General features: G+C 44.8%; 1 protein-coding gene across 3 annotated transcripts in view; it reads left to right on the top strand.

Annotated features, from left to right (window-relative positions):
• The window catches only part of NEURL1 (neuralized E3 ubiquitin protein ligase 1), a 374,377-nt gene that overhangs the window by 305,310 nt on the left and 44,007 nt on the right, over positions 1 to 25,060 (top strand). For 2 of the 3 annotated variants that reach the window (XM_033943883.1, XM_033943884.1), the window contains exon 4: positions 7,468 to 8,148. In XM_033943883.1, the coding sequence (XP_033799774.1) occupies positions 7,468 to 8,148 (681 nt within the window). The remainder of the gene's footprint in view (positions 1 to 7,467; positions 8,149 to 25,060) is intronic. The other variant, XM_033943885.1, reaches the window with a different exon arrangement.

A 25,060-nucleotide genomic window follows, 5' to 3' on the forward strand; every position in this document is an offset into this window, starting at 1 on the left:
AATGACCCTGAAATATCAAAGAAGAGAAAAGTTCATTTAATCATGTATTTATAATGGGTATAACTAATGGGCAGACTGGATGGACCATTCAGATCTTTATCTGCTATCATTTACTATGTTACTTTTACTTTCTTATGTCACTGAAATTTATTGGAAACAAAAAAAGAAAGAAAGAAAAATGAATTTAAAAAAAAAAAAAAAAAGTTGAAAAAGGTCCCATCCTCCTGGGGATTCTGACAGTCTTGTCAGTGCAGCACCTGGTCCTTAAACTGGTCCTGCAGGATGAGCTGGAGCCAGAGAAGTGGTAATTAGTAAATATATAACAAATTCATTGACCATGTCACAATCTTAACAGCAGCCCGTGCAAAGGGGATACAAAGGGCATTTTGTTTCTAGTCATTTGGCTGAACAAAATGTATGAGCATCTGAAGTGCATTGCAGTGGCTCTGGGAGAGCATCTGCTCTTCTGTGCTAGAGGTCTGCATGGGAACAGGGATTGCGGGAATCCCGCGGATCCCACAGGAATCCCCCCTAACCCACGGGACTCCCACGGGGACCCCCCCTCTGGCCCACAGGACTCCCACGGGGATGGAAGGCTTTGGAAGCAGGGTTCATCCATATAATATAACGGACACGTCAGCCTTAGTAAAGGAGGGGGTTTATAAGTTAATTACCTGGACAGAAAACAAAAAAAAGGTTTCACCAAAGAGTTTCCACAAGGAAAACAGCAGCGCAAATACAAAAAAAATGGTGGAATTGATGATTCTGTCAGAAGTAATTGCTGCTTTTTATGGGGACGGGCAGGGATGGAGGTAATTCCTTGCGGGGATGGGTGGGGACGGAGAGGATTCTGACGGGGACGGTTGGGGACGGAGAGAATGGAAAGAGAATGGAATCAAAACAAAGCGGTGCTTAGACGGTAACTTCCTAAGAAGTTTAGGTCCCTTTGCTTTATTCTGAAAAGCTCTGAAACCTTCTTCTTTGCTAAACATTTTGGAAACTAACTACTCTAGTCTACTTTTTCTTGTCAAGTTTATGTATTATGCATTACATTATTGTTAACTGAGTCGAGCTCCTTTTGGTTGATGACCTGGTCTATAAAATTAAGTTTTAGTTTAGTTTTAGTTTAGTTTAGATTGGGAAGTAAGGCCAGTACAGAGAAGACTTACTACTACTTATCATTTCTACGATACTGCACTTACAATCTAATCAAAACAGGCAAACGGGACAGATAAAGGATTAGGGAATGATTAAAACAGACACGGGTACTATGGTCTGTGCCCCATTTTGGCTAGACAAATCTGGATGGGCTGGAGTGGGCCTCAGTGGCAACTTCAATAGTTGGGGGGGAGTATGTCCAATGCTAGGCAAACTTCTATGGTCTGTGCCCTGAAAATTACATTACATTAGTAATTTCTATTCCGCCATTACCTTGCGGTTCAAGGAGGATTACATAAGAGCTGTCATGAAGTTACGAAATATATAGGCGGATTACATAAGAATTGTCGTGAAATTGGGTAATACATGATATGTAATTTGAACATTTTAGATTTGATAAGGAGTAGATAGTATAGTAGGTGGAGCTTGGAATGGATCTGGTCGTGTTAAATAGGTTTTATGTATTTTTTGAAGAGTAGGGTTTTTGTTTCTCTTTTGAAGGTTTTGTAGTCTGTGGTCGAAGACAACAGATTGGTGAGGTGTCTGTCTAGTTTTGCTGCTCTGGTGGCCATTAGGTTGTCATATAGTTTTCTTCGTTTGACATTTTTGGTTGGCGGGTGTGTGAATAGTGAGTGGGTTCTCCTGTGTCTTGTTGAGGTGGATTGAGTTAATCGGTTGTTCCAGTAGGTTGAATAGTAGGCAATAGAATTTGAAGTGTACAAAAGATAGATCAAATTCAAGAATATACATGTTATATTGCACCATATGCTGTGAGTTTATCTTATTAGGCAGACTGTAGGGACCATGCAGGTCTTTATCTGCCATCATCTACTATGTTAGTATATTTTCTAAAAATCCACCTCTGGTGTATGCCCACCTTCATGAGATGTTCTCGCTTTCTGCTGGAACCCAACCAATCACATAGTTTCAATTAATGCTGTGGACCAATTTATCTAAACTTGCAGACTACAATCACTCGTAATCAACTTCTCCAGTACTACAGTAAACAGCAATCTTAAGAGTATTCATTGCTAAAGAATTGGAAGGGTGATAAAACAAAACCAATGACCAATCATTAAATAACAAGTAAAAATGAGATTAGCACCCAGGCCCTCTTTTACTAAGGTTACTGATTAGCGCGTGCTAATTGATTTAGCACGTGAAACGCTAACGCACGTATGTTAGTCTATGGATGCGTTAGCGTTTAACGCGCGCTAATCGGTTAGCGCAGTGTTCTTCAACCACCGTTCCATGGACCAGTGCCGGTCCACAGAAATTTCCTGCTGGTCCACAGGGCCAGCACGTGCATCAGGCCCAAAACAGTGTTCTTTAACCGCCAGTCCACGGTGCGATCGATGCGGCGCTATCTTTGAGCCAGCTCCCTCTTCCTAACTGATTCAGTGCACAAAGCCACGGGCAGTGGCTCCTACGCGTGTCCTCTGTTGCAACGTCAGAGGGAAGGCTTCCAGATGAGGCACGGGACGTGCAAGGTGCAATTAGTACTATTATGGGGGTGGGGTCTGGGGTGGAGATGGGCGGGGTCTGTCCCACGACTTAGCCCAGTGTTCTTGAACCGCCGGTCCACGGACCGATGCCGGTCCACAGAATAATTCTTTTATTTCTGCCGGTCCATAGGTGTAAAAAGGTTGAAAAACACTGGGTTAGCGCACCTTAGTAAAAGATTGGGCAAGTTTTGGTTTAAAAAAATACAACCTCACCCTCACCCCCTCCCCATGTATTCTCATTTGGCTGATGAACAAAATCATAATTGGAACTAGCAACGTGATTCTAAATGAACAAGGCTGTGTCAGGGGGTTCATAATCAAAAGCGCGCACCGACAACCGAGCATAGACAACCAAGCACAGATAACTGAGTGCAGGACTTAATCGCGCCGAAGAAAAATCGTATTTTAAAGGGGTCCGACGGGGAGTGTTGGTAGGGAAACACCCCCCCCCCTTTACTTAATAGAGATCGTGCTGGCGTTGTAGGGGGTTTGGAGGGTTGTAACCCCCCTCATTATACTGGAAACTTAACTTTTTCCCTGTTTTTTAGGGAAAAAGTTAAGTTTTCAGTATAATGTGGGGGGTTACACCCCCCCCAACATGGCAGCGTGAGGCAGCGCAATCCCTATTAAGTAGAGTGGGGGGGTTCGGGTTCGTCAGAACCCTTTAAAATACGGGTTTTCTTCAGCGCGATCAAGCGTGCGCTCAGTTGTCTGCGCTGGGTTGTCGGCGTGCCTTTGTCCTCACGCGCTTTTGGTCCGTCACCGTGTCAGGGTGCCAGGATTTTGTAACACCCAGCAAATATCAAGTAATTCTTCAATAGGTATACAAGCTCTTTGCTTACTGCTTTTTGCAACTGAGGGACAACCAAATGACACTGATTCGGCCTATCTGACCACTCCCTTTGCATCTTATCAGATAATTTTCCATATATGCCCTGCCATGTAATAATAGACATTGCCATTCCTGAATGCTCTTCATTCTTTTCTATACACATATCTCTCATGTAAAATAGTACTCACCTGCACCATAAAATGCAGAAAAGATCCAGCTTTCTCAAAAAATGAAACAATCTCAAAAGTAGTGCATGGAGGAGTGCAAAAAGGGACACCCCCCTTTGTTATACATCTTTGTTTGCAGGCCTCAAACGTGCTGACTTTAAAATGCCTGTAGACGGTTGTGATGGTACCGGGGCAGAACTTTCTATCTCTAGCCAGCTAAAATGTAGAAGTGCTTGAAACAAGTTGATCAAGGCAAAGATGTTGGCAAAATCAGCATCAACTAAGCATCCCAGATAGCAATCCTGCATATAAATCTCCATGGCAAATGAGGTTCAAAGTGGATAAGTGCAAAGTGATGCTTGTCGGTAACAAAAATCTCATGCACGAATACAGGATGTCCGGGGCAGTACTTGGAGAGACCTCCCAGGAAAGAGAGTTGGGAGTTCTGATCGACAAGTCGATGAAGCCGTCTGCACAATGCGCTGCGGTGGCAAAAAGGACGAACAGAATGCTAGGAATGATAAAGAAAGGGATCACGAACAGATCGGAGAGGGTTATCATGCCATTGTACTGGGCCATGGTGCGCCCTCACCTGGAGTACTGCGTCCAGCACTGGTCACCTTACATGAAGAAGGACATGGTACTACTCGAAAGGGTCCAGAGAAGAGCGACTAAAATGGTTAAGGGGCTGGAGGAGTTGCCGTACAGTGAGAAATTGGAGAAACTGGGCCTCTTCTCCCTTGAAAAGAGGGACTGAGAGGAGACATGATCGAAACATTCAAAATACTGAAGGGAATAGACTTAGTAAATAAAGACAGACTGTTCACACTCTCCAAGGTAGGGAGAACGAGAGAGCACTCTCTAAAGTTGAAAGGGGATAGATTCCGTACAAACGTAAGGAAGTTCTTCTTCACCCAGAGAGTGGTGGAGAGCTGGAACGCTCTTCAGGAGTCTGTTGTAGGGGAAAACACTCTCCAGGGTTTCAAGACTAAGCTGGACAAGTTCCTGCTGAACTGGGATGTACGCAGATGAGGCTGGACTCATTTAGAGCTTTAGTCTTTGACCTGGGGGCCGCCGCGTGAACGGACTGCTGGGCAGGATGGACCACTGGTCTGACCCAACAGCGCCAATTCTTATGTTCCATTTCAATTTCAGTAGGAATACTTGCTTTTAAAGTGCTTGTAGACAGGTAGCACTGATGTTGCCAGGGGCGGCGCTTATGATCTCCAGCCAGCTAATAAAAGGACCTTTCTTTCTCTTCTCTTTCCAGTTACCGTCTAGGGAAGAATTTCATTCTGATCCCAACTTGTCTGCTCTCAAAAGAAGATCTGAATCTATCCCTCTATAACCTCTTTAAGTCCCCTTCTGGACCATCATACAATTCTCATCAAACATGAGGGGTGAAGAGGGTTATACCAGTCAGTCTTTAGGGTCTGGTCTAAATCAGATTACTGGGCACATGTTTTAAATTATAACTATAGTAATCATTACTTGCCTTCTGGCACCTGATTGTTTATGAGAAGTAAACATTTGAGTATCTGTAGAACATCTTATTTGATAACGCAGGGCTATATAAATGGTAAATAATTTTATCAGTTGTTTAGAGAAGTAAATTTGAAAGTTGAGTGTCCACTGGATTTGATAATAGAGTAAACAAAAATCCACTCAATATCGCTTACAACAGTGTTAAAAAGAACAGGCCTAAAAAGAGATCCAAATTATTATTGTTGGTGTAATAGTAGATGATTTTTAGATGTGGCAAGAGATGGCTGACCTTGAAATGACCTTATTTGGTAGTTTCATAAATTATTCTAGCCCAGATTAGGTAACTCAGTCCTTTAAGATCGGAAGATAAATCTTTACTTCATTAAAAATTATATATTCTAGGAGAGATATGATCTTTTCTGTTACAGCCCCTCAAATTTGGAACTCACTTCCACTTAATATAAGAGAAGAAAAATTACTGAGCAAGTTTAAAAGTCTCCTAAAGAGTTGGTTATTATAAGGACACTTTTTAATGGATTTATTCTAAGTTACAATAGACTAGGAAGACGATCTAGTAAAATCAAGCAGGTTTTTGTTCCCCCAACCTTTTGTGTCATGAGACTTTCCTTTTTTCTTTTTTTTAGAATTGTATTTAAGCCAACTGTTGTCGGTCCCGATTTCCCTAAATGTATTATTATAATTAGTATTAATTGTTATGTGTGTGTGTTTTTATTTTAACCTAATGCTTGACTTATGTAAATCGCATTGGATTTGGAATATGCGAGTAAATCAAAGAATTTAAATAAACTTGAAACTTCAACAGTCACAACTAAACCTGGTTTTTAGAGTAACCTCAATATTCAAATTGACCTGTTGCTTAGACCAGTGTTCTTCAACCACCGGTCCGTGGACCAATGCCGGTCCACAGAAATTTCCTGCCGGTCCACAGGGCCAGCACATGCATCAGGCCCAAAACAGTGTTCTTCAACCGCCGGTCCACGGTGCGATTGATGCGGCGTTATCTTCGAGCCAGCTCCCTCTTCCTAACTGATTCAGTGCACAAAGCCACGGGCAGCGGCTCCTACGGGCATCCTGCGCCTGAACTGGAAGCCTTCTCTCTGACGGCGCAACGTCAGAGGGAAGGCTTCCAGATGAGGCACGGGACGTGCAAGGTGCAATTAGTACTATTATGGGGGCAGGGTATGGGGTGGAGATTGGGTAGAGATGGATGGGGTCTGGCCCACAACTTAGCCCAGTGTTCTTCAACCGCCGGTCCACGGACCGATGCCGGTTCACAGAACAATTATTTTATTTCTGCCAGTCTATAGGTGTAAAAAGGTTGAAAAACACTGGCTTAGACGAAATGGGCCTGATTCTCTAAATGTCTCCAATCTCTGCGGCCGCCTAAGAAGCAGCCGCCGATCGTGTGTCTATCACATATCAGATGCTCCGTTTAGAAAATCATGTCTTTTTTTTTGCTAACAGACGCCTTAAATGTAGACCAGCATTTTACAGGCCAATATTTAAAGCATCTGTCTCACATAGGGACGCTTAAGGACACCCAAGGCCAGTTCCGGTGGAAACCACGCCAGCCTTGGGTGTCCGTAAGCGTCTCTATGCATCTCCATAGGTACAAGACAGCTGCATCCAGGACCCCACCCAACCCACACACACCCCCTCCCCTTCCCCTAAAATAAATAAAATAAAATGCATTATAATTAGGGTTATGTTTCTTTCTTTCTTTTTCCATTAGAGTCCTTGCACATCCAGGGAGGGGGGAGGGGTGGGAGGAGGGAAACGAATTTTGAGGAGTTAAATGATTTCATTATAATATTGAAATCATATCATATGTATTATTGTTTTAATAATTAAGATAAGAAGGGGAGAAAATGATTGTTTAATGTAATAATTGTATAGTTAATAGTGTGTTTTTATGCAGTTTGTATGATTTACAAAAAAAAAAACCAGATGCGTCCATTTTTTAAAAACGTGCATTCCAATTGACTGGTGACGCTGCCTACAATCAAGACGCCATTTGTAGAATCAGCCCCAATATGTGCAGATATATCTACTAACGTGGATATATTTAAAATCAGATTTCTTTGCAGTCCTCCAACACTAGAATTGCTACCCTGGTTATTATATCTTCAGTAGTGTTTAACTTGAAAGTATCAGTTTGAAACTACTAGTATTATGAAAAAAAATTCCTTTGCAGTGTGAACGTTTTTGCTTTAACATTTTTCTTTCTCAAAAGTAATTTACAGATACAATACATCTGAATTGGCCTTATTGTGTTATTGATTTTTTTTTTTTTTGACAGACAGTGAAATAATCCCTCCTGACTGCCTCCGTCCAAGGTCTTTCACTGCAATTCGACGGCCATCGTTACGAAGAGAGACTGAAGACACACGACTATCTGTAAGCCTTTGTGACCTAAATCTCCAAGAAGAAAACTTTCAAATGGTAGCTACTATGTGTCCCATCCCACAGAATTCACTGAACTCCCAGCATTCCCATCTTCTCCCATCACAGCTTGAAAGTGATCTTCGCTTCCACGCTCTCAGAGGAGCCCATATCAAAACTCTTGATGACCAAACAGCTGCACGACTAGAACATGCCCGGGAAGAAAGGACTTTGGTGTTCACCAACAGGCCCCTAAGAATCAACGAAATCATTTTTGTCAAAATTAACAAATCCAATGCTTCACGGATTGGAACGCTGTCTTATGGGGTGACCTCATGTGACCCAGGTACTCTGAGGCCGAGCGACCTTCCCTACAATCCAGAGTCTCTGGTTGACAGAAAAGAATTCTGGGCAGTGTGTAGAGTATTAGTGCCCCTTCAGAGTGGGGATATCTTGGGATTTATGGTAAATTCAGAAGGTGAACTGCATTTAAACCACAATGGGTCCAGTGCTGGCATGCAGGTCTGCGTGGACTGCTCACAGCCCCTTTGGATGTTCTTTGGTCTACATGGAACAGTGATGCAAATTCGAATACTGGGTATGTTTTTTCTATTTAAGAATGCATTCGCTATTTTGTAAATATGCTTGTCATAATAAAAATGTGCCCAGTGGTTTTTTTCGAACAATATTGAACAAATACGGATTTGATTCTCCTTGTTCAATCCACCATCCTCTCTAGACTGGATTATTGCAACTCCATCTATTTAAGCCTAACTAAAAAAAAAACCTCCATAGACTTCAGCTAATCCAGAACACCGCGGCCAAGCTTATTTTCGCTAAAGGCTAGTTCGACCACGTCTCCTCACTCCTGTCCAAACTTCACTGGCTCCCAGTTCACTCCAGAGTCCTCTTTAAATGTGCCTGTTTAGCTTTCAAGATCCTACATGGCATCCTCCCTCCCATTATCCCACTCTTCTGGAATTCCTCTAACCCTAATTCCACTAGATCCTCTCAAAAACTGAAACTATCATTCCCCTCTGCAAAAGGTATACCCACGTAGGAAAACTAGGAACATCCCTCCCCTTTAGAACCACAGAACTCTGGAACAACCTCACATCCCCGCTCAGAATTTCAAGCTCCCTCCAATCCTTCCGCAAACACCTGAAAACTTGGCTCTTTTCAAAAATCTAACACCTCCCGCTCTTTGGTACCCTGTCCCTCTTTATCATCCTAGCTCCTTTCCTATAACCCTTCATTGTAGCTCCTTTTCAACCCGTAAACCGTGCCGAGTTCTACGCTTGTGGAGATGGCGCGGTATACAAACCTAAGGTTTAGTTTAGTTTAGTTCTCCATTAATCTTTAATAATGGATGAGTTTGCTAAATTTTATCTAGGATAGTTAACGAGTCAAATAATTTTTCCTTTCGTACACTACAAAATGCAAGCAAAGTTCTTTCGCTAGCTCTGGGCTTCGCAATACTTTTTGCCCATCTGCGCATTGTGCTGTGTTAAAAACGAATGTGTGCAAGGTGAAAATCTTCATTAGGAATGTAGATTTTAATGAGGGGATTCTGTAAAGGCTGCTCAAATTTGCGCACCCAGATTTGGAGTCGGTCCTGAGATGCACCTGCAATGAGCCAAACATCAATAACTGGGCGCTAACAACCAGTTATTGATGTTTACTGGCACCAGTTTGGATTTGGGAGTGCACCTTGCAATATATTCTTCTTTAAATAACTGTTCACAAATCTCATGGGATGCAATTGGGAGGGGCACAGGCAGGTCAAGAGCATTCTGGTAATTTAGGCGCAGAGTTCTAGAACAGTGGCCCCCAACCCTGTCCTGGAGGACCACTAGCCAGTCGGGTTTTCGGGATAGCCCCAATGAATATGCATGGGGCAGAGCTGCACTCCTGTCATCTTCATTGCATGCAAATCTCTTTCATGCATATTCATTAGGGCTATCCTGAAAACCTGACTGGCTGGAGGTCCTCCAGGGCAGGGTTGGGAACCCCTGTTCTAGAAAACGGCAGATGTTTGCCCAAATTGGGTTCCAGAAATTACATCTGGTTTCATCAGGCATAAGTCCTAGCCCCATACGTTATTCTATAAAGGGCACTCGGAATAGCACTGGGTGCCAGTTTTTTTCCAGTGCCCAAAATTTGGGCGCCATCTGCTGAATCTAGTCCTAAGAGAATTAATCTTCTGTATTAGATTTGAAGTCAATATGGTAAAAAAAAAAACCACAAAAAAAACCCTGCATGTGTAACTTAGCTTGCTAAAATTTCCACTACCTTAATTTGATTTTTTAGCAGAAACCAGCTGGCTAAAATTTCAGCTGAAAATTATCCTAACTCTTACAGGCTAGAATTAAGGGATATAAGCAGTGTCCCTTGTCAGCTAAGTCCTCTCTTACTGAGGAATACTAGTTTCAAGTTTATTTAAAATGTGATAACATAAGAACATAAGCATTGCCCCTGCCGGTTCAAACCAGGGGTCCATCGTGCCCGGAAGTCCGCTCCCGCGGCGGCCCCCCAGGTCCTTGGCCTGTAAGTGCTTCTAACCTAAAACGTTCGTACCCTATTCGCCTAATGTCCTGTAAGTACCCTGCAATCCCATTCGCTTCCAGGAAGTCATCCAGTTCCTTTTTGAACCCCAGTATTGTACTCTGTCCTATCACCTCTCGTGGAAGCGCGTTAGAGGTGTCCACCACCCGCTGAGTGAAGAAGAACTTCCTTGCATTCGTTTTGAATCTTGTCTCCTCTCCGTTTTTCTGAATGACCTCTTGTTTTTGTTGTCCCCGCTAGTCTAAAGAATCTGTCCCTCTCCACCTTTTCTATGCCTTTCATGATTTTATAAGTCTCTATCATGTCCCCTCTCAGTCTCCGCTTTTCCAGGGTAAAGAGCCCCAGCTTGTCCAACCTTTCAGCATATGAAAGGTTCTCCATGCCTTTTATCATCCTAGTTGCTCTCCTCTGGATCCTCTCGAGTATCGCCATGTCCTTCTTAAGGTACGGCAACCAGTAGACACAGTACTCCAGATGTGGGCGCACCATTGCTCGATTCAGCGGCAGGATAACTTCCTTTGTTCTGATAGTGATACCTTTTTTGATACAAACGCTTATAATAATATTTCAAAGCGAATTACATATATTATACTGACAAGGACAAATTCTGAAGACAAACACACAGAGACAAGAGGAGAAGGGGTAGAACTACAAAGGTTTTAGAGAAAGGCGACATTGAAGGTTGGAGAAGAAAAAAAAGCAGTAGCTCATTTTTAAAAAAAAATAAAATAATAAAAATTCCAATGGTAAGCTTATCTGTATATGAAGGTTTTAATTTTCAAATGCATCTTTATAAAAAAAGGTTTTCAAGGAACTCTTACCCCTTCTTTCGCTAAGGTGCGCTAACTGAATAGCAGCGCGTGCGAAATGCTAACGCGTCCATAGACTAACATGCACGCATTAGCATTTAGCATGCGCTAATCGATTAGCGCACCTTAGTAAAAGAGGGTCTTAAACTTGTCTAATATAGATTTTTCTCTAATATAGCCTGGGAGTGAGTTCCATAACTGTGGTGCGATGACAGAAAAGATCCCACTACGTCTGGTGCCGATGATCTTTAAGGAGGGTACAGAGAGGAGATTTTGATCAGTGCTAGGCCTTGGCCCTACAACTTCTCTCCCACAGAGCCCCCAACAAATCAATGAAGTAAGCTAAGAGCCTCCCAAATCTCCCAAGGAATTAATACGGGATGCTGAGTGCCTCAAAGCCCCCTCCCACCTACTTTTTTGAAGAATTAAGTACAGCAAGCCAAGAGCACCCCAATCCATCTTCCACCTACCCATCTGAAGAATGTAACAAGCTAAACGTACTCCAATCAGTCCCCCCGCCCTCCACCAAACAAAGATCTGTAGTGGCCAAGGGTGCTCAAATCCTCCGCTCTACTCAACTCACCCATTACTTCCACGCCCAACTTGGTTGCTAGAACTTTACACCAACTGGCCTGCAAATCCATATTATTCTTTAAAACTGCATCCAATTTTCTGGACCCCCCCCAATTCCCCCATGTCCCTCCCATGGGAACATCCCTCCCCCCTCCTCCCCCCCCCCCCCCGCTTTTGCATCTGCTCATAGATACACTTGGCCACTATTCTGTATCTGGGTGTGTAAGCGTATTTCTGTTTCAGTCTACCATTTCATCGCCTTGCATCTGTTGGAACATATTTTCACACTGAAATCTGGGTGCAAAATGAATGCCTAACTTTAGGTGCTATTTATAGAATTCTCCAGAAAAAGAGCAATTCTATAAACTGTGCACTTACATTTTGTACTCCTACATTACTGCAACATCCTCTACCTCCCCTGCCCTGCAACAATGACTAAACAACTACAGACAATCCAAAATACAGCTCTGAGACTCATCTACTCATTGAGAAAACATGACCATATTACAGAAGCGTACATCAACTCACACTGGCTACCAATTCAAGAAAGAATACTATTTAAATTCTACTGCATGCTATTTAAATCTTTAAACGGAGATGGCCCAACCTACCTGAACAACCGCCTCATCCAAACAACCTCAACCAGACATAGACCCCCCCCCCCTTCACACACCCTCCAATCAAAGAGGTTAAACGGAAGAAACTATACGACGGCCTCCTGGCCACTCAGGCAGCAAAACTGGATAATCAAATCTCCAACCTACTGATAACCACTCCAGACTACAAGATGTTCAGAAAAGAAATAAAAACTATACTCTTCAAGAAATCCCTGAAACAATCTTAACATCACAATTACGTACCTCCCTTCCTCCCACCTTCCTGCCTCACAGATACTACCTGTTCTACTCCTTACCTTCTCTAGAAATCACCAATGATCTTCCATTGTAACCCTCCGTTTATAACTCTTTTGTAATCCGTCTTGAGCCGCAAGATAATGGAGGAATAGAAATCTCTAATGTAATGTACATTACAATTGTAAATGTACAGAATACTGATAATTTATGCATGCATTTTTGCATGTATCCACATAAATGTCAATAATTTGCCTAAGCACTGTTCTGTTAATACAGTGATCTCCAACTCAAACCCTTTGCAGGGCCACATTTTGGATTTGTAGGTACTTGGAGGGCCTCAGAAAAAATAGTTAATGTCTTATTAAAGAAATTACAATTTTGCATGAGGTAGAACTCTTTATAGTTTATAAATCTTTCCTTTAGGCTAAGTCTTAATAATAATATTGTCATTTATAGCTAAAGGGACATATAAGAACATAAGAAGTTGCCTCCGCTGAGTCAGACCAGAGGTCCATCCTGCCCAGCGGTCCGCTCCCGCGGCAGCCCCTCAGGCCTAATTGCCTGAACAGTGTCCCTGACTAATTTTGTAACTGCCTCTAATCCTATCCCTATTTCCTACCTCTACTCCTATCTGTACCCCTCAATCCCTTTGTCCTCCATGTACCTGTCCAGACCTTCTTTGAATCCCTGTAGCGTGCTTCTGCTTATCACATCCTCCGGTAGCGCGTTCCATGTATCCACCACCCTCTGTGTGAAAAAGAACTTCCTGGCATTTGTTCTAAACCTTTCCCCTTTCAATTTCTCTGAGTGTCCCCTTGTACTTGTGGTTCCCCATAATTTGAAAAATCTGTCTCTGTCTACTCTTTCTATGCCCTTCATGATCTTGAAGGTTTCTATCATGTCTCCTCTAAGCCTCCGCTTTTCCAGGGAGAAAAGCCCCAGCTTCTTCAGTCTGTCAGTATATGAGAGGTCTTCCATACCCTTTATTAGCTTAGTTGCTCTTCTCTGGACTCTCTCAAGTACCGCCATGTCCTTCTTGAGGTACAGCGACCAGTACTGAGCACAGTACTCCAGGTGCGGGCGCACCATTGCACGATACAGTGGCAGGATGACTTCCTTCGTCCTGGTCGTGATACCCTTCTTAATGATACCCAACATTCTGTTTGCCTTCCTTGAGGCTGTGGCGCACTGTGCTGACGCCTTCAATGATGTGTCTACCATCACTCCCAGGTCTCTTTCAAGGTTACTCACCCCTAGCGGTGATCCCCCCATTTTGTAGGTGAACATCGGGTTCTTTTTCCCTACATGCATGACCTTGCATTTCCCTATGTTGAAGCTCATTTGCCACTTTTTGGCCCATTCTTCCAGCGCTGTCAGATCTTTTTGGAGATTTATGCAGTCCTCCTCGTTTTCAACCCTGCTGTATAGTTTGGTGTCATCCGCAAATTTAATAACCTCACATTTGGTTCCTGCCTCCAGGTCGTTAATAAATATATTGAACAGGAGCGATCCCAGCACCGACCCCTGCGGAACTCCGCTCGTGACCCAATGCCAGTCTGAGTAATGGCCCTTTATTTCAACCCTCTGTTTCCTGTCCGCCAGCCAGTTTTTGATCCATCGGTGGACCTCCCCTTGCACCCCGTGGTTCCATAGCTTCCTTAACAGTCTTTCATGTGGTACCTTGTCAAAGGCTTTTTGGAAGTCAAGGTAAATGATATCTATTGATTCCCCTTTATCCACCTGGCTGTTTACCCCCTCAAAGAAGTATAATAAGAAACGGTTTTATTTTACTTTTGTGATTATGATAAACATACCGAGGGCCTCAAAATAGGACCTGGCGGGCTGCTTGTGGCCCCCAGGCCGCAAGTTTGAGACCACTGTGTTAATACATCCATAACTGACATAGTGAGTATTGGGGGGAGGGGCATACGTAGGGGAGGAGCATGAGCTGGACATAGGTGTGTCCTCAACACATGTGAATATATTTGTTCTTTTAATCATGATTTTTATTTGCATATTCAAATTATAGAAAAGATTACAAAGTTAACATACAAAAATGCATCAGGAAATAAAAAAATCTTCCGACAAAATTCAAGTCCTCAATTAATGAGATTCCAAGAGCTCATGTACGGTAGTTTCTTCCCATGCTCTCCAACCTTGGGATTTTGAAGTACTTCCGTTAGGGGCCAGATTGCCAAATACAGAAGCATTGTGTACTGTAATATACATATACTGCAAAACAGTTGTTTAATGAGTAAGGTACTTATCAGGAATAGATATTGAACCTCATAACAGGCTATTGCAATAGCTAAAAGGCAATAAATGCAGGCTCATTTGTAATATACTGATAAATATGAGTTCCTGGTTTCTGTTTACAGTCGTCTTACTTTTTAAATTTTAACCCACTTATCTCTCCTCCTGTTGGCCTTCAGGGTTAGTCTTCATGCATAAAGCAATTTAGTTTTATAAGGTCAGTGTATTCTTGCTTCTCTTAGACAGAGGACATCCGTATTTGCTTATCTCTGTAATTTAGCAGCAGGCTTTCTGTGATAGCTGAGGCATGACTAGCCATTGTAAAAAGTTAAGATTTTGCATTCATGTACAATATGAATTACTAGTGTTTAAGCCCGTTACATTAACGGGTGCTAGTAAAGCCTCCTTCCCTCAGCCTCAGCTCCAAACCCATTCCCCCCCCCCCAGCCCCCTTCTCCCATCTTTTCCCTTTCAGCTTCCAGCTCCAGCCCCCTTTTCTCACCAGCAGCATTTCCCTCCCCTCCCCCCACTTCCCTGTGCAGCAGCAGCAGCATTCCCTCCCCCTCCACTTCCCTGTGCAGCAGCATTTCTGTTTGTTTCTGGCCGGCTCCCTTACAGTCCCTTGCCGAAGTTATTTTTGAGTTTAAAGCTGCTGCAGCGGCTCCTCTCACGATCCGCACCTTCGTCGGAAACCTCTCTGACGTGATGTCAGAGAGGCTTCCAACGCAGGTGCGGCTCATGAGAGGAGCCGCCGTGGCGGTTTTGAACTTAAATATAACTTCGGCAAGGGACTGTAAGGGAGCCGGCCAGACCACGGGCCGCGCTGTGTTAGACAGAGTGAGGGGGGGAGGGGGGGAGACACCTCCATGTGTCCCTGCTTCAGGTGCCTCCGCATGCACAGAAGAAAGCACCGCTGACTCCTTCTACTGCATATGCGAAGCCACGGAGCTACAGAGCACGGATCACGCAGATAGGAGTGCGCATGCGCGCTTAGGGTTTTATTATTAGCGATAAAGGCATAACGAAAACATTTCAGACTACAGCAGAATATGTTGTAGAGTTAATGAGCTTCTAAAGCTTTAAAAATTTTTAAGGCTACCTGTAGTTACTTTGTACGTGGGGGACTAGAAGCAAATTTTCAAAGGGAACCTCCCTCTTCTGACCTACGAGGGGTGTTCAATAATTTATCTACCTGAGCATGAAGAAAGTAGTAAGCATGTTGAAATATGTCTGTGTATATTGTGACATGTCTCAAGGTTACTCATGCAGTTACGGCTTAGTGCGAGTCTAACATTCCAAGAGACAGGATGTCAGGAAAGTCCTCGAACGAATCAAGTAAGAAACTGCTAAATTTAGAGCACCATTCAGTGATAAAATTTCTCACAAAAGAAGGGAAAAAGCCAAACGAGATCCATGAAAGCATGACTGCAGTTTATGGTGAGTCTGCCCCCTTATCCTACAAAGTAAAATTATGGAGCAAGCAGTTAAGTGGGGAAGAGAGTCCATTGAAGATGACCCTCACGCTGGATGGTCTGTGGAAGCAACTTCCACAGAAATGTGCAAGAAAGTCAAGGATTTAATTTTGTCAGGCAGACAAATTAGTTTCCTGAATAGCTGAAGAAATGGGCATCTCGACAGGTACAGTTTGGAAAATACGTAATTTATGAAAAGTTGGGCCTGTCCAAGGTTAGTGCAAGACGGGTCCCAAGAATGCTGACGTCATGTTAGAAGGCCATGAGGCTCCAGTGCTGACAGGAGAACTTGGAGACGCTCCATGAAGACCAAGTGAATTTTTTTCATTGTTGGTGAATGGAGATGAGACTTTGGTCTATCACAGAGATCCTGAGTCTTATATTACAGATCTAATACAGATAAACTAAGAAAGGAACCCATTAGAGATAGAAAAGTTAGAGATAAGATAAAGAAATAGAATATATATATATATTATCATAAGTGGCTACACTGTTTGATGACGTGTTATAAAATTACCCTCACATGGCACCAAGGAGCATCCAAAACTCAGTAGGTGGATTTCTTTTTCATCACCATAAACTTTCAGGCAGGAATAATAATGGCTGAAGAGGCAGCCATGCAGTACACAAATGCCTCCTAGAACAGATTGACAATTCCTGGGCAGGGGCACAGTGGGGGTAGGCGATGAAAGAGAAGGAATCGGCAACGTTGATTCTGTTGGTGTGCACCTTTTTCACCTAGGACAGGGGTAGGCAATTCCGGTCCTCAAGAGCCGGAGCCAGGTCAGGTTTTCAGGATATCCACAATAAATATGCATGCGATAGATTTGCATCTCAAGGAAGCAGTGCATGCAAATCCATCTCATACATATTCATTGTAGATATCCTGAAAACCTGACCTGGCTCTGGCTCTCGAGGACCAGAATTGCCTACCCCTGACCTAGGAAAATGACACAATGCATTTACTGGAGGCTATGAATAACAATATGTCCCCCAAAGTGGTTGCTAAGGCTGTCATTTAATTACTGGGTATGTTCCAGTCCTACATTATTTGAACTGCACACGCCTGCGATTCTCCGCACCAGCCAAGCTATATGGCTCGAATTACCATTTTGATCCTGAGGGGCTAGGCATTCATTCACAGACTGTACAGCACTGTGAATTGATACCAAGTTACAAACCATGTGGCGTGCTTTACCATAGGGACCTTTAAGGCCCTGTCAATTCTACAGTGAAAGGCACATTGGAATATTTGGACAGGACACAAAGGTTGGCTGCTGTAAAAGCCGGAATGTCTAATATTATAGAACGATGCAGTCCCAGAGGCTTCAAACTGTAAATCAGTTTATAAGTTTTGCTGTTTGAGTAAATTGCAGGATTGCCATTTGGCTGATTTTCAACCGAGCAGGACTGTTACACTGAATTCCAATCTTTGTTCTCTGCAGCCATGTATTACGTGGCATTTAACTGGTTGTTTCTGTATCGGTATGTAAGAAGCTTAGATACTTTGACAGCCGATAAAGACCATAAGGTCCATCTGCTCTAGAGTTACATTTCCAAAGGTTAGCACAGCAGTTATATTTCTGAAATTTCCAGCATAGACATGCAGTAGTGCCAGTTGTTCGTGCAATAAAAGCTTTATAAGAACATTTTATATGAGATTGCCCATAGATGGGATAGGACACTTTTTGGGCTTGCGAGCTACTTTTAAAATGACCAAGTCAAAATGATCTACCAACAATAAAAATGCTAAACATATATATATAGATATATACATACCGAGTGTACTTTGTATTTATGTTCAAATCTGTTTTTTATTATACAGCAAATACAGAATACAAAAATACAAAGCCAACAATAACCAACAAACACAAGTAGCACAGAGAAAAAGACAACCTCCCCTACTCATACCAACCCCCAGGACCCCCCCTTTCAAAAGATTAACAGTACCGTTGGCAACCCATGATAAATACAAAGGTACTCCCAGCCAAAGGAAACTGGAGAGATACCCCCCCCCAAAGGCCTGCCCTCCCCACATCCATTTACCTAATTCCAGCAGGGAACAGTCTGCAGAGAGGATCGCTGATACTTTAGCGATCCTTGCAGGTTGCCATAGGCCTCAGGAGCTGTCTTCCCTCTGCCCCAATCCTGTCTCTGACTCAGAGGAGGGGAAGGACCACGGCAGAGGGAAGACAGCTCCTGAGGCCTATGGCAACCTGCAAGAATTGCTAAAGTACCACCTGCCACCGGCCGTCTCCCATTCGTCCCCTTTGTAGATCCCCGCAGGAACAAGGAAGTTAAATACAGAAGAGACATACCTCCAAGAACTGCACCATGTGTCACAATGCTCATTAGTGGAACCGAATAAAAGATACTTCAGTGTAGAGGGGAAGATGGGTCATAGTTCAAGGGGAAGGGGGCCAAAAGGAAAAAAGTTCTAGTGGAACCTAGACAAGCACAATGGATTTAGAAGGGGGCAGCGGTCCGCCCCAGGTGCATGGCTTGGAGGGGTGCACAGCCGGCCAGGTCCGGGTCATCCTGCCCTTCCTTTCCCCCAGTCCGCGCTCGGGGCTCACGCCTGCCTGGTCCCGCGCCACCGCTCGAATGGTGCCGCCAACTCCTGCGAGTCTCGCAATAACCAACAGGACCAGGCAGGCGCGAGCCCCGAGCGTGGACCGGGGGAAAGGAAGGGCAGGAGGACCCGGACGGCTGTGCACACCTCCAAGCCGTGCACCCGGGGTGGACCACACCCCCCCCCCCCCTAGTACGCCTCTGATTGGGAGGCCGATTTTTGGGTTTTTAAAATTGTATATCGGGCAGCACTAGGCCTCGGCTCTTATCTCAATCAACAGGCGCTTCTATTTCTTGTGGTGCGCTGAGCTCCATCCCCCACCGACCTTCACCCCGCCCTGCCAGCACTCTGATTAGCCGGCGTTCTTCAAGAGGCGGGCCAGTCAGGGGGGGGAAAAAAGAGAAGGTCGCCTTCCCAAGCTACCGGTCGATCGTGATCGACGTATTGGGTACCCCTGGGATAGGACCTTACAAAAGACATAGAAGTCAAAATTGAGATGTCCAAGTCAGGACATTTCAAGTACCACAAGTATTTGGGAACAGAATCTGCTGATGTAGAGGCTGGTCTTGGTTAGGTAACTACATTAATGGAGCCAGGTTGACTTAAGGCGCATTTCAGAAAGAAATCGAGACTGTATTGTTTAATAGATTCATTTCCTAAAGAGAAATTATACCAACTACAATAATTTTATTCTGACTATTCTTAAGAAATATGTTGTACTTTTGCTATTTGTCATTTGTATTTCGCTGACTGCCAACTCTCTTCGGTGTAAACCACCTAGAAATCGTCTGATCGTGGCGGTATAGAAGAATAAAGTTATGTTATGTTATATGGTCTAAAATACAGGAGAAGTGGGTTTTTATGTGCCGAGTTCGTGGGTCATAAGCATCCATGTAGCAAATCTCAGTGGGTTGAAAACCAGTGCATAAATGTGTTTATCGTAGTCAGTTTGGAAATATAAACCTGTAATTTCCTGATGCCGTCACAGAGACTGGCATCCCTTGCCAGCTGGCTTTTTGGGGGAAGACAGGCACTGGGGAATTAAGGGGGAAACCTTCCCTAATCTCCCCAGAGGAATGCTATTCGGTTGGAGTAGCAGGTATAAATCTTGATGTTGATCTGTTAGGTCATCGACATTTATTCCCCTTCGAAATGGAGAATAAACATGTATAAATAATCTCTCGGGGTTTCCGCAGCTGGCATCGTGCTTGTTGCAGGTTTCCGGGTCTCGCTGCGTCTTGTCAGGTAGAAACCGACGTTTCGGCCACCATTTCTCCAGGATATGCTGTGAGGTCTGCAGTTTGTCTTTGTAAATAGTGGGCTCACTGACCTGATTGGGCACAGGGCAGTCCACCAATAAACATCTGTCTTCTAGGCGTGCCCTAGTGGGTTTGCTTTATTCTCTTAGTTTTTGAAGAATTTCCCACCGTCCTCTTTATTGTATGCCTTAAACACAACCAGACCACAATCCTTTGCCATATGATTTTTGATGTGCATATCCTAGCTTTGTAAAATGGAAACTTAGGCATATATGTAAAATAAACTTTTAAGTATCGGTTTGTGCACATCTCCAATGCAAATAGCCCTTTTAAAATGATAGCTGGAAGTGCCTCTGCGTCTTCATAAAATTGCAGGAAATAGACACATTTTATAAAGAATGTTTGTAAATCAGAACTCAGCTCAAAATATGCCCCGATCACACTTGCAGTTACCAGGGGTGTCCAATGTCGGTCCTCAAGGGCCGCAATCCAGTCTGGTTTTCAAGATTTCCCCAATGAATATGCATGAGATCTATTTGCATGCACTGCTTTCATTGTATGCTAATAGATCTCATACATATTCATTGGGGAAATCCTGAAAACCCAACTGGATTGCGGCCCTCGAGGACCGACATTGGACACCCCTGAGTTAAACTGAGTACAAATTCCTGCATCTTTGGCACTATGAGCATTATACGTTCTAATTGTGGATATCCAATTATATGTAACTATTTATTTAATCATATTGCAGAACACCTTTCCTATAAATTGGCCATTCCTCACTCTAAACCAGGAGTAGGGAACTCCGGTCTTCGAGAGCCGTATTCCAGTCGGGTTTTCAGGATTTCCCCAATGAATATGCATTGAAAGCAGTGCATGCAAATAGATCTCACACATATTCATTGGGGAAATCCTGAAAACCCGACTGGAATACGGCTCCAGAGGACCGGAATTCCCTACCCCTGCTCTAAACTATCGTCTTTCCTATAGTTCACAACTGAAAAGAAAATTATTTTACTATTGTTTAGCCTGACCCAGTTAAATTGCTTTGAATATCGACTCCTAGGGTTATAGAAAACCAACTAAAGTACAATTATGTAAGTAACTGCAATTTAATGCCAGTTAGCACCAATTATTAACTGGCACCAGTGGCGTACCTAGGGGGGGGCGGGGGGGGCGGGCCGCCCCGGGTACCAGCCCTAAGGGGGTGTTCCCGGCCTTGCCGTTCAGTCCCCCGCCACCCCCGAAGGACCGCTCGCCCCACTGGCCTCCCCGCACCACCTATGAACAGCCGCAGCAGGATCGCGAAGTCAGCGTCAGCATCCCTGCGCTGCTTCCTACGACGCGATCCCGCCCCTCCTCTGACGTCAGAGGAGGGGCGGGACCGTGGCGCAGGAAGCAGCAGGGATCGCTGACGCTGACTTCGCGATCCTGCTGCGGCTGTTCATAGGTGGTGCGGGGAGGCCAGGGGGGCGAGCGGTCCTTCGGGGATGGCGGGGGACTGAACGGCAAGGCCGGGAACACCCCCTTAGGGCTGGTACCCGACGCTGACTTCGCGATCCTGCTGCGGCTGTTCATAGGTGGTGCGGGGAGGCCAGGGGGGCGAGCGGTCCTTCGGGGTGGGTCGGGGCATCAGGCCTTCAGGGTGGGGCGGGCGGGCAGGCAAGCAGGCTTTCAAGGGGGGGGGGGTGACAGGCAGGCAGGCAGGCCTTCAAGGGGGGACAGGCCTTCGGGGGGGGGGGGTGCAGACATTCAAGGGGTGCAGCCTGTGCAGGCCTTCAAGGGGGGCAGGCAGGCCTTCAGGGGGGTGCAGACCTTCGGGGGGGGGGGGTAGGCCTTTGGGGGGGTGCAGACCTTCAAGGGGGTGCAGGCCTTCAAGGGGGGAAAGGCAGGCAGGCCTTCAAGGGGGGGTGCAGGCCTTCAAGGGGGGGTGCAGGCCTTCAAGGGGGGTGCAGGCCTTCAAGGGGGAGACAGGCTTTCAAGGGGGGGAAAGGCAGGCAGGCAGGCCTTAAAGGGGGGACAGGCCTACAAGGGGGTGGGACAGGCCTTCAAGGGGGGGGACAGGCCTTTGGGGGGGTGCAGACCTTCAAGGGGGGAAAGGCAGGCAGGCCTTCAAGGGGGGGACAGGCCTACAAGGGGGGGGGGACAGGCCTACCAGGGGGGGGGCAGGCCTACAAGGGGGGGGACAGGCCTTCAAGGGGGGGTGCAGGCCTTCAAGGGGGGAAAGGCAGGCAGGCCTTCAAGGGGGGGACAGGCCTACAAGGGGGGGGGACAGGCCTACAAGGGGGGGGTCAGGCCTACAAGGGGGGGGACAGGCCTTCAAGGGGGGGGTGCAGGCCTTCAAGGGGGGTGCAGGCCTTCAAGGGGGAGACAGGCCTTCAAGGGGGGGAAAGGCAGGCAGGCAGGCCTTAAAGGGGGGGACAGGCCTACAAGGGGGGGGGACAGGCCTTCAAGGGGGGGACAGGCCTTCGGGGGGGTGCAGACCTTCAAGGGAGTGCAGGCCTTCGGGGGGGGGTGCAGTCCTTCAGGGGTGGGGTTTAGGCCTTCAGAGGGGGACAGACCTTCGGGTGGGAGGTAAAGTCCTTCGGGGGTGTGCAGGTCTTCAGGGGTGGGGTGTAGCCCTTCGGAGGGGGGGACAGACCTTCGGGGGAGGGGGGGTCCTGGTGTAAAAGTACACAGAGGGAGAGAGGGAAGGGGGGGTTCAAAGATACATGCATATGCCAGACTTTGGGGGTTAGAAATAATGGGTCTAAAAACAGAGGAGTGGGAGAGAGATGGTGCATAATGGGATTTAGGGAGGGAAGGAACAGAAAGGGAGAGAACTTGGAAACAGGGGATGGTGTGGAGGGGGGATAGAGATACTGGATAGGAGGATAGTTGGGAACAGAAAGGGAGAGATGGTGGATCCTGGGGTGGTGGGGAGTTGAGAAAAGGTGAATCTGTGGATGGAGACAAAAAAAAGGAAAGATGCCAGATCTCCGGGAGAGGGAAGGGAAACGGAAGGGGAGAACAGAGATGGCAGACGGATGGTTAGCACGGAGAAAGGAGACCCTGGCAAGCAAGACAACAAGAGCCTGGGACCAACAAGATTTGAATATTGATCAGAGAACAAAAGGTAGAAAAAATAATTTTATTTTCTGTTTTGTGATTACAATATGTTAGATTTGAAAAGTGTACATGAGACAGCTTGAAATGGGAACTTTTCTATTTTTGTGAATGGCAAGGCTGAGTTCAGTTAAAATATATGCTTTATAAGAAAATATAATAATGTGTTTTATTAAGTTTATAAGCATTGCTGGCATACTCGGTGAGGTGTTCCTAGTGTTGGTGGTGGTGGTAGCATGTCAGTGTGTTGAGAGGAAGAGGTAGTCTGGGAAATTCTGCTGAGCAAACTCTGGGCCCATTTCCACCCCCAGTTAGTCCACTCCACTCAACTGGTTCACACACTGAGTGGGTCTTTGGGTGTTATTTCTGGGTAGTTGTTTTAGAATCTCTTCCAGTGGTTTGTCAGTATCTCCTTCTGGTCCAAGGAAGGAAACTTTGTCAACCTTAGCATTGACCTTCAGAATATGTTTGTAACAGCGCTGCTTGTGTGGCATTAGGCTATGTAGTGATCGAAAGAAAAAAACAGACCTTTGCACATTTTTGCACTATATGGTGGGTGTATGAGGAGATTCATTTCCTGCACAGTTAAGTCCATTTTTTCTACTGAATAATAGTATAGGTACAATGAAAGTAAATAGCAAAAATGTTTGAGTAGATAATTAAGGAAATCTTTTTCATATTGCTTGCTTATGGACTGGGAAAAAAGACTGTTCAAGCAAATGTCTCCAGAACTGCTTTAATGGAAAAATGTGATTTTTTTTTTTTTAAGTACTTTGTGAAATTTATTGTTGTTGTGAAATTTATTGTTATACTTTGTTTAAACTTAAAAAGCGGTGTCATTAACAGTGAATCTAATCGAAAAATCGATTCAACAGGGTGAATCGGATCGAATGAAATATTTTTCTCTGAATCGGGCAGCACTATTGGCTACCATGAGAATGGGCTACTGGGCATGATGGACCATTGGTGTGACCCAGTTAGGCTATTCTTATGTTATGTTCTCATCTGTAGGGGCCTTTGTTTTCACTTCTTATTTTAATGTATTTTTTTCCTGGGAACTTATCAGTGTTTTTTTATAATGGGAACAAAAATGGAAGAGAATTAATGTGTGTGGAATGGGGGGGGGTAACTAATTTCTTCAGCTAAATAATTCAATCCACTTCAAACAGACATAGGAGAACTCACGCACCATTCACACACCCTCCAACCAAAAACGTCAAAAGAAAAAAACTGTTCGACAACCTCCTAGCCATTCGAGCTACAACACTTGACCCCAACTCTACAACCTATTGACCTCGACCACAAACTACAAAACCTTAAAAAAAGAAATAAAAACCCTTCTATTAAAAAAACACATAAAACCAAACTAACATAATCAGAACTGTCCCAAGCATCACCTGCAACTACTCCATATGTACTTCTGATGTCATGACAATTCAGACATAATTTATGTTATGTTATGTTTGGAATAATGGTTACATAAATGAGGTTCAATAAAAGAAAATTTTCTGTGGGAGCATTTGTTGGAACTTCTGTTATCCTGATTTCTTCTATCTGTGGGCTTTCTTTAGCTAACCTACTTATCTGGGGCTTTCCACTTCTGCAGCTGCCCTTTTCACGGTCCACTTTGCGCTTGCCCTCTCTGGGGGGGGGGGGGTTGGGTCTGGGCTTGGTGGGGTAGGTGTGTCTGGTAGTTTTGTCTGGGTGGTGGCTGGGTGTTTCTTGGGTGCTTGTTGTGCGGATTGGTGTGTCTGGTGAGCGGTCTGGGTGTTGTTGCTTGTGGGGTTTTTTTTTCATTATAAAATATGGCTGAGGGTCTAGTCCGGCTTATTATTCTTGTGGGTTCTGGGGTGGGATTTGTTTGCTTGCCCCAAGTTTTGGCCTTTTGTTGTGTATTGCTATGCCTCTCATTGGCAATTTTCTCTTGGGAGAGGCTTGTTCATGCTTGTTGTTGCTGTTACTCTCATTCTGTGTTCTTTTTGATAATGTATAAGTTTCTGTACAGACCATGGTTGCTTGTCTGGACCTTTTGCCATTCTCAATAAAAA

This window comes from Geotrypetes seraphini, chromosome 4 (assembly GCF_902459505.1).
Source record: "Geotrypetes seraphini chromosome 4, aGeoSer1.1, whole genome shotgun sequence".
NCBI classification, from domain to species: domain Eukaryota; kingdom Metazoa; phylum Chordata; class Amphibia; order Gymnophiona; family Dermophiidae; genus Geotrypetes; species Geotrypetes seraphini.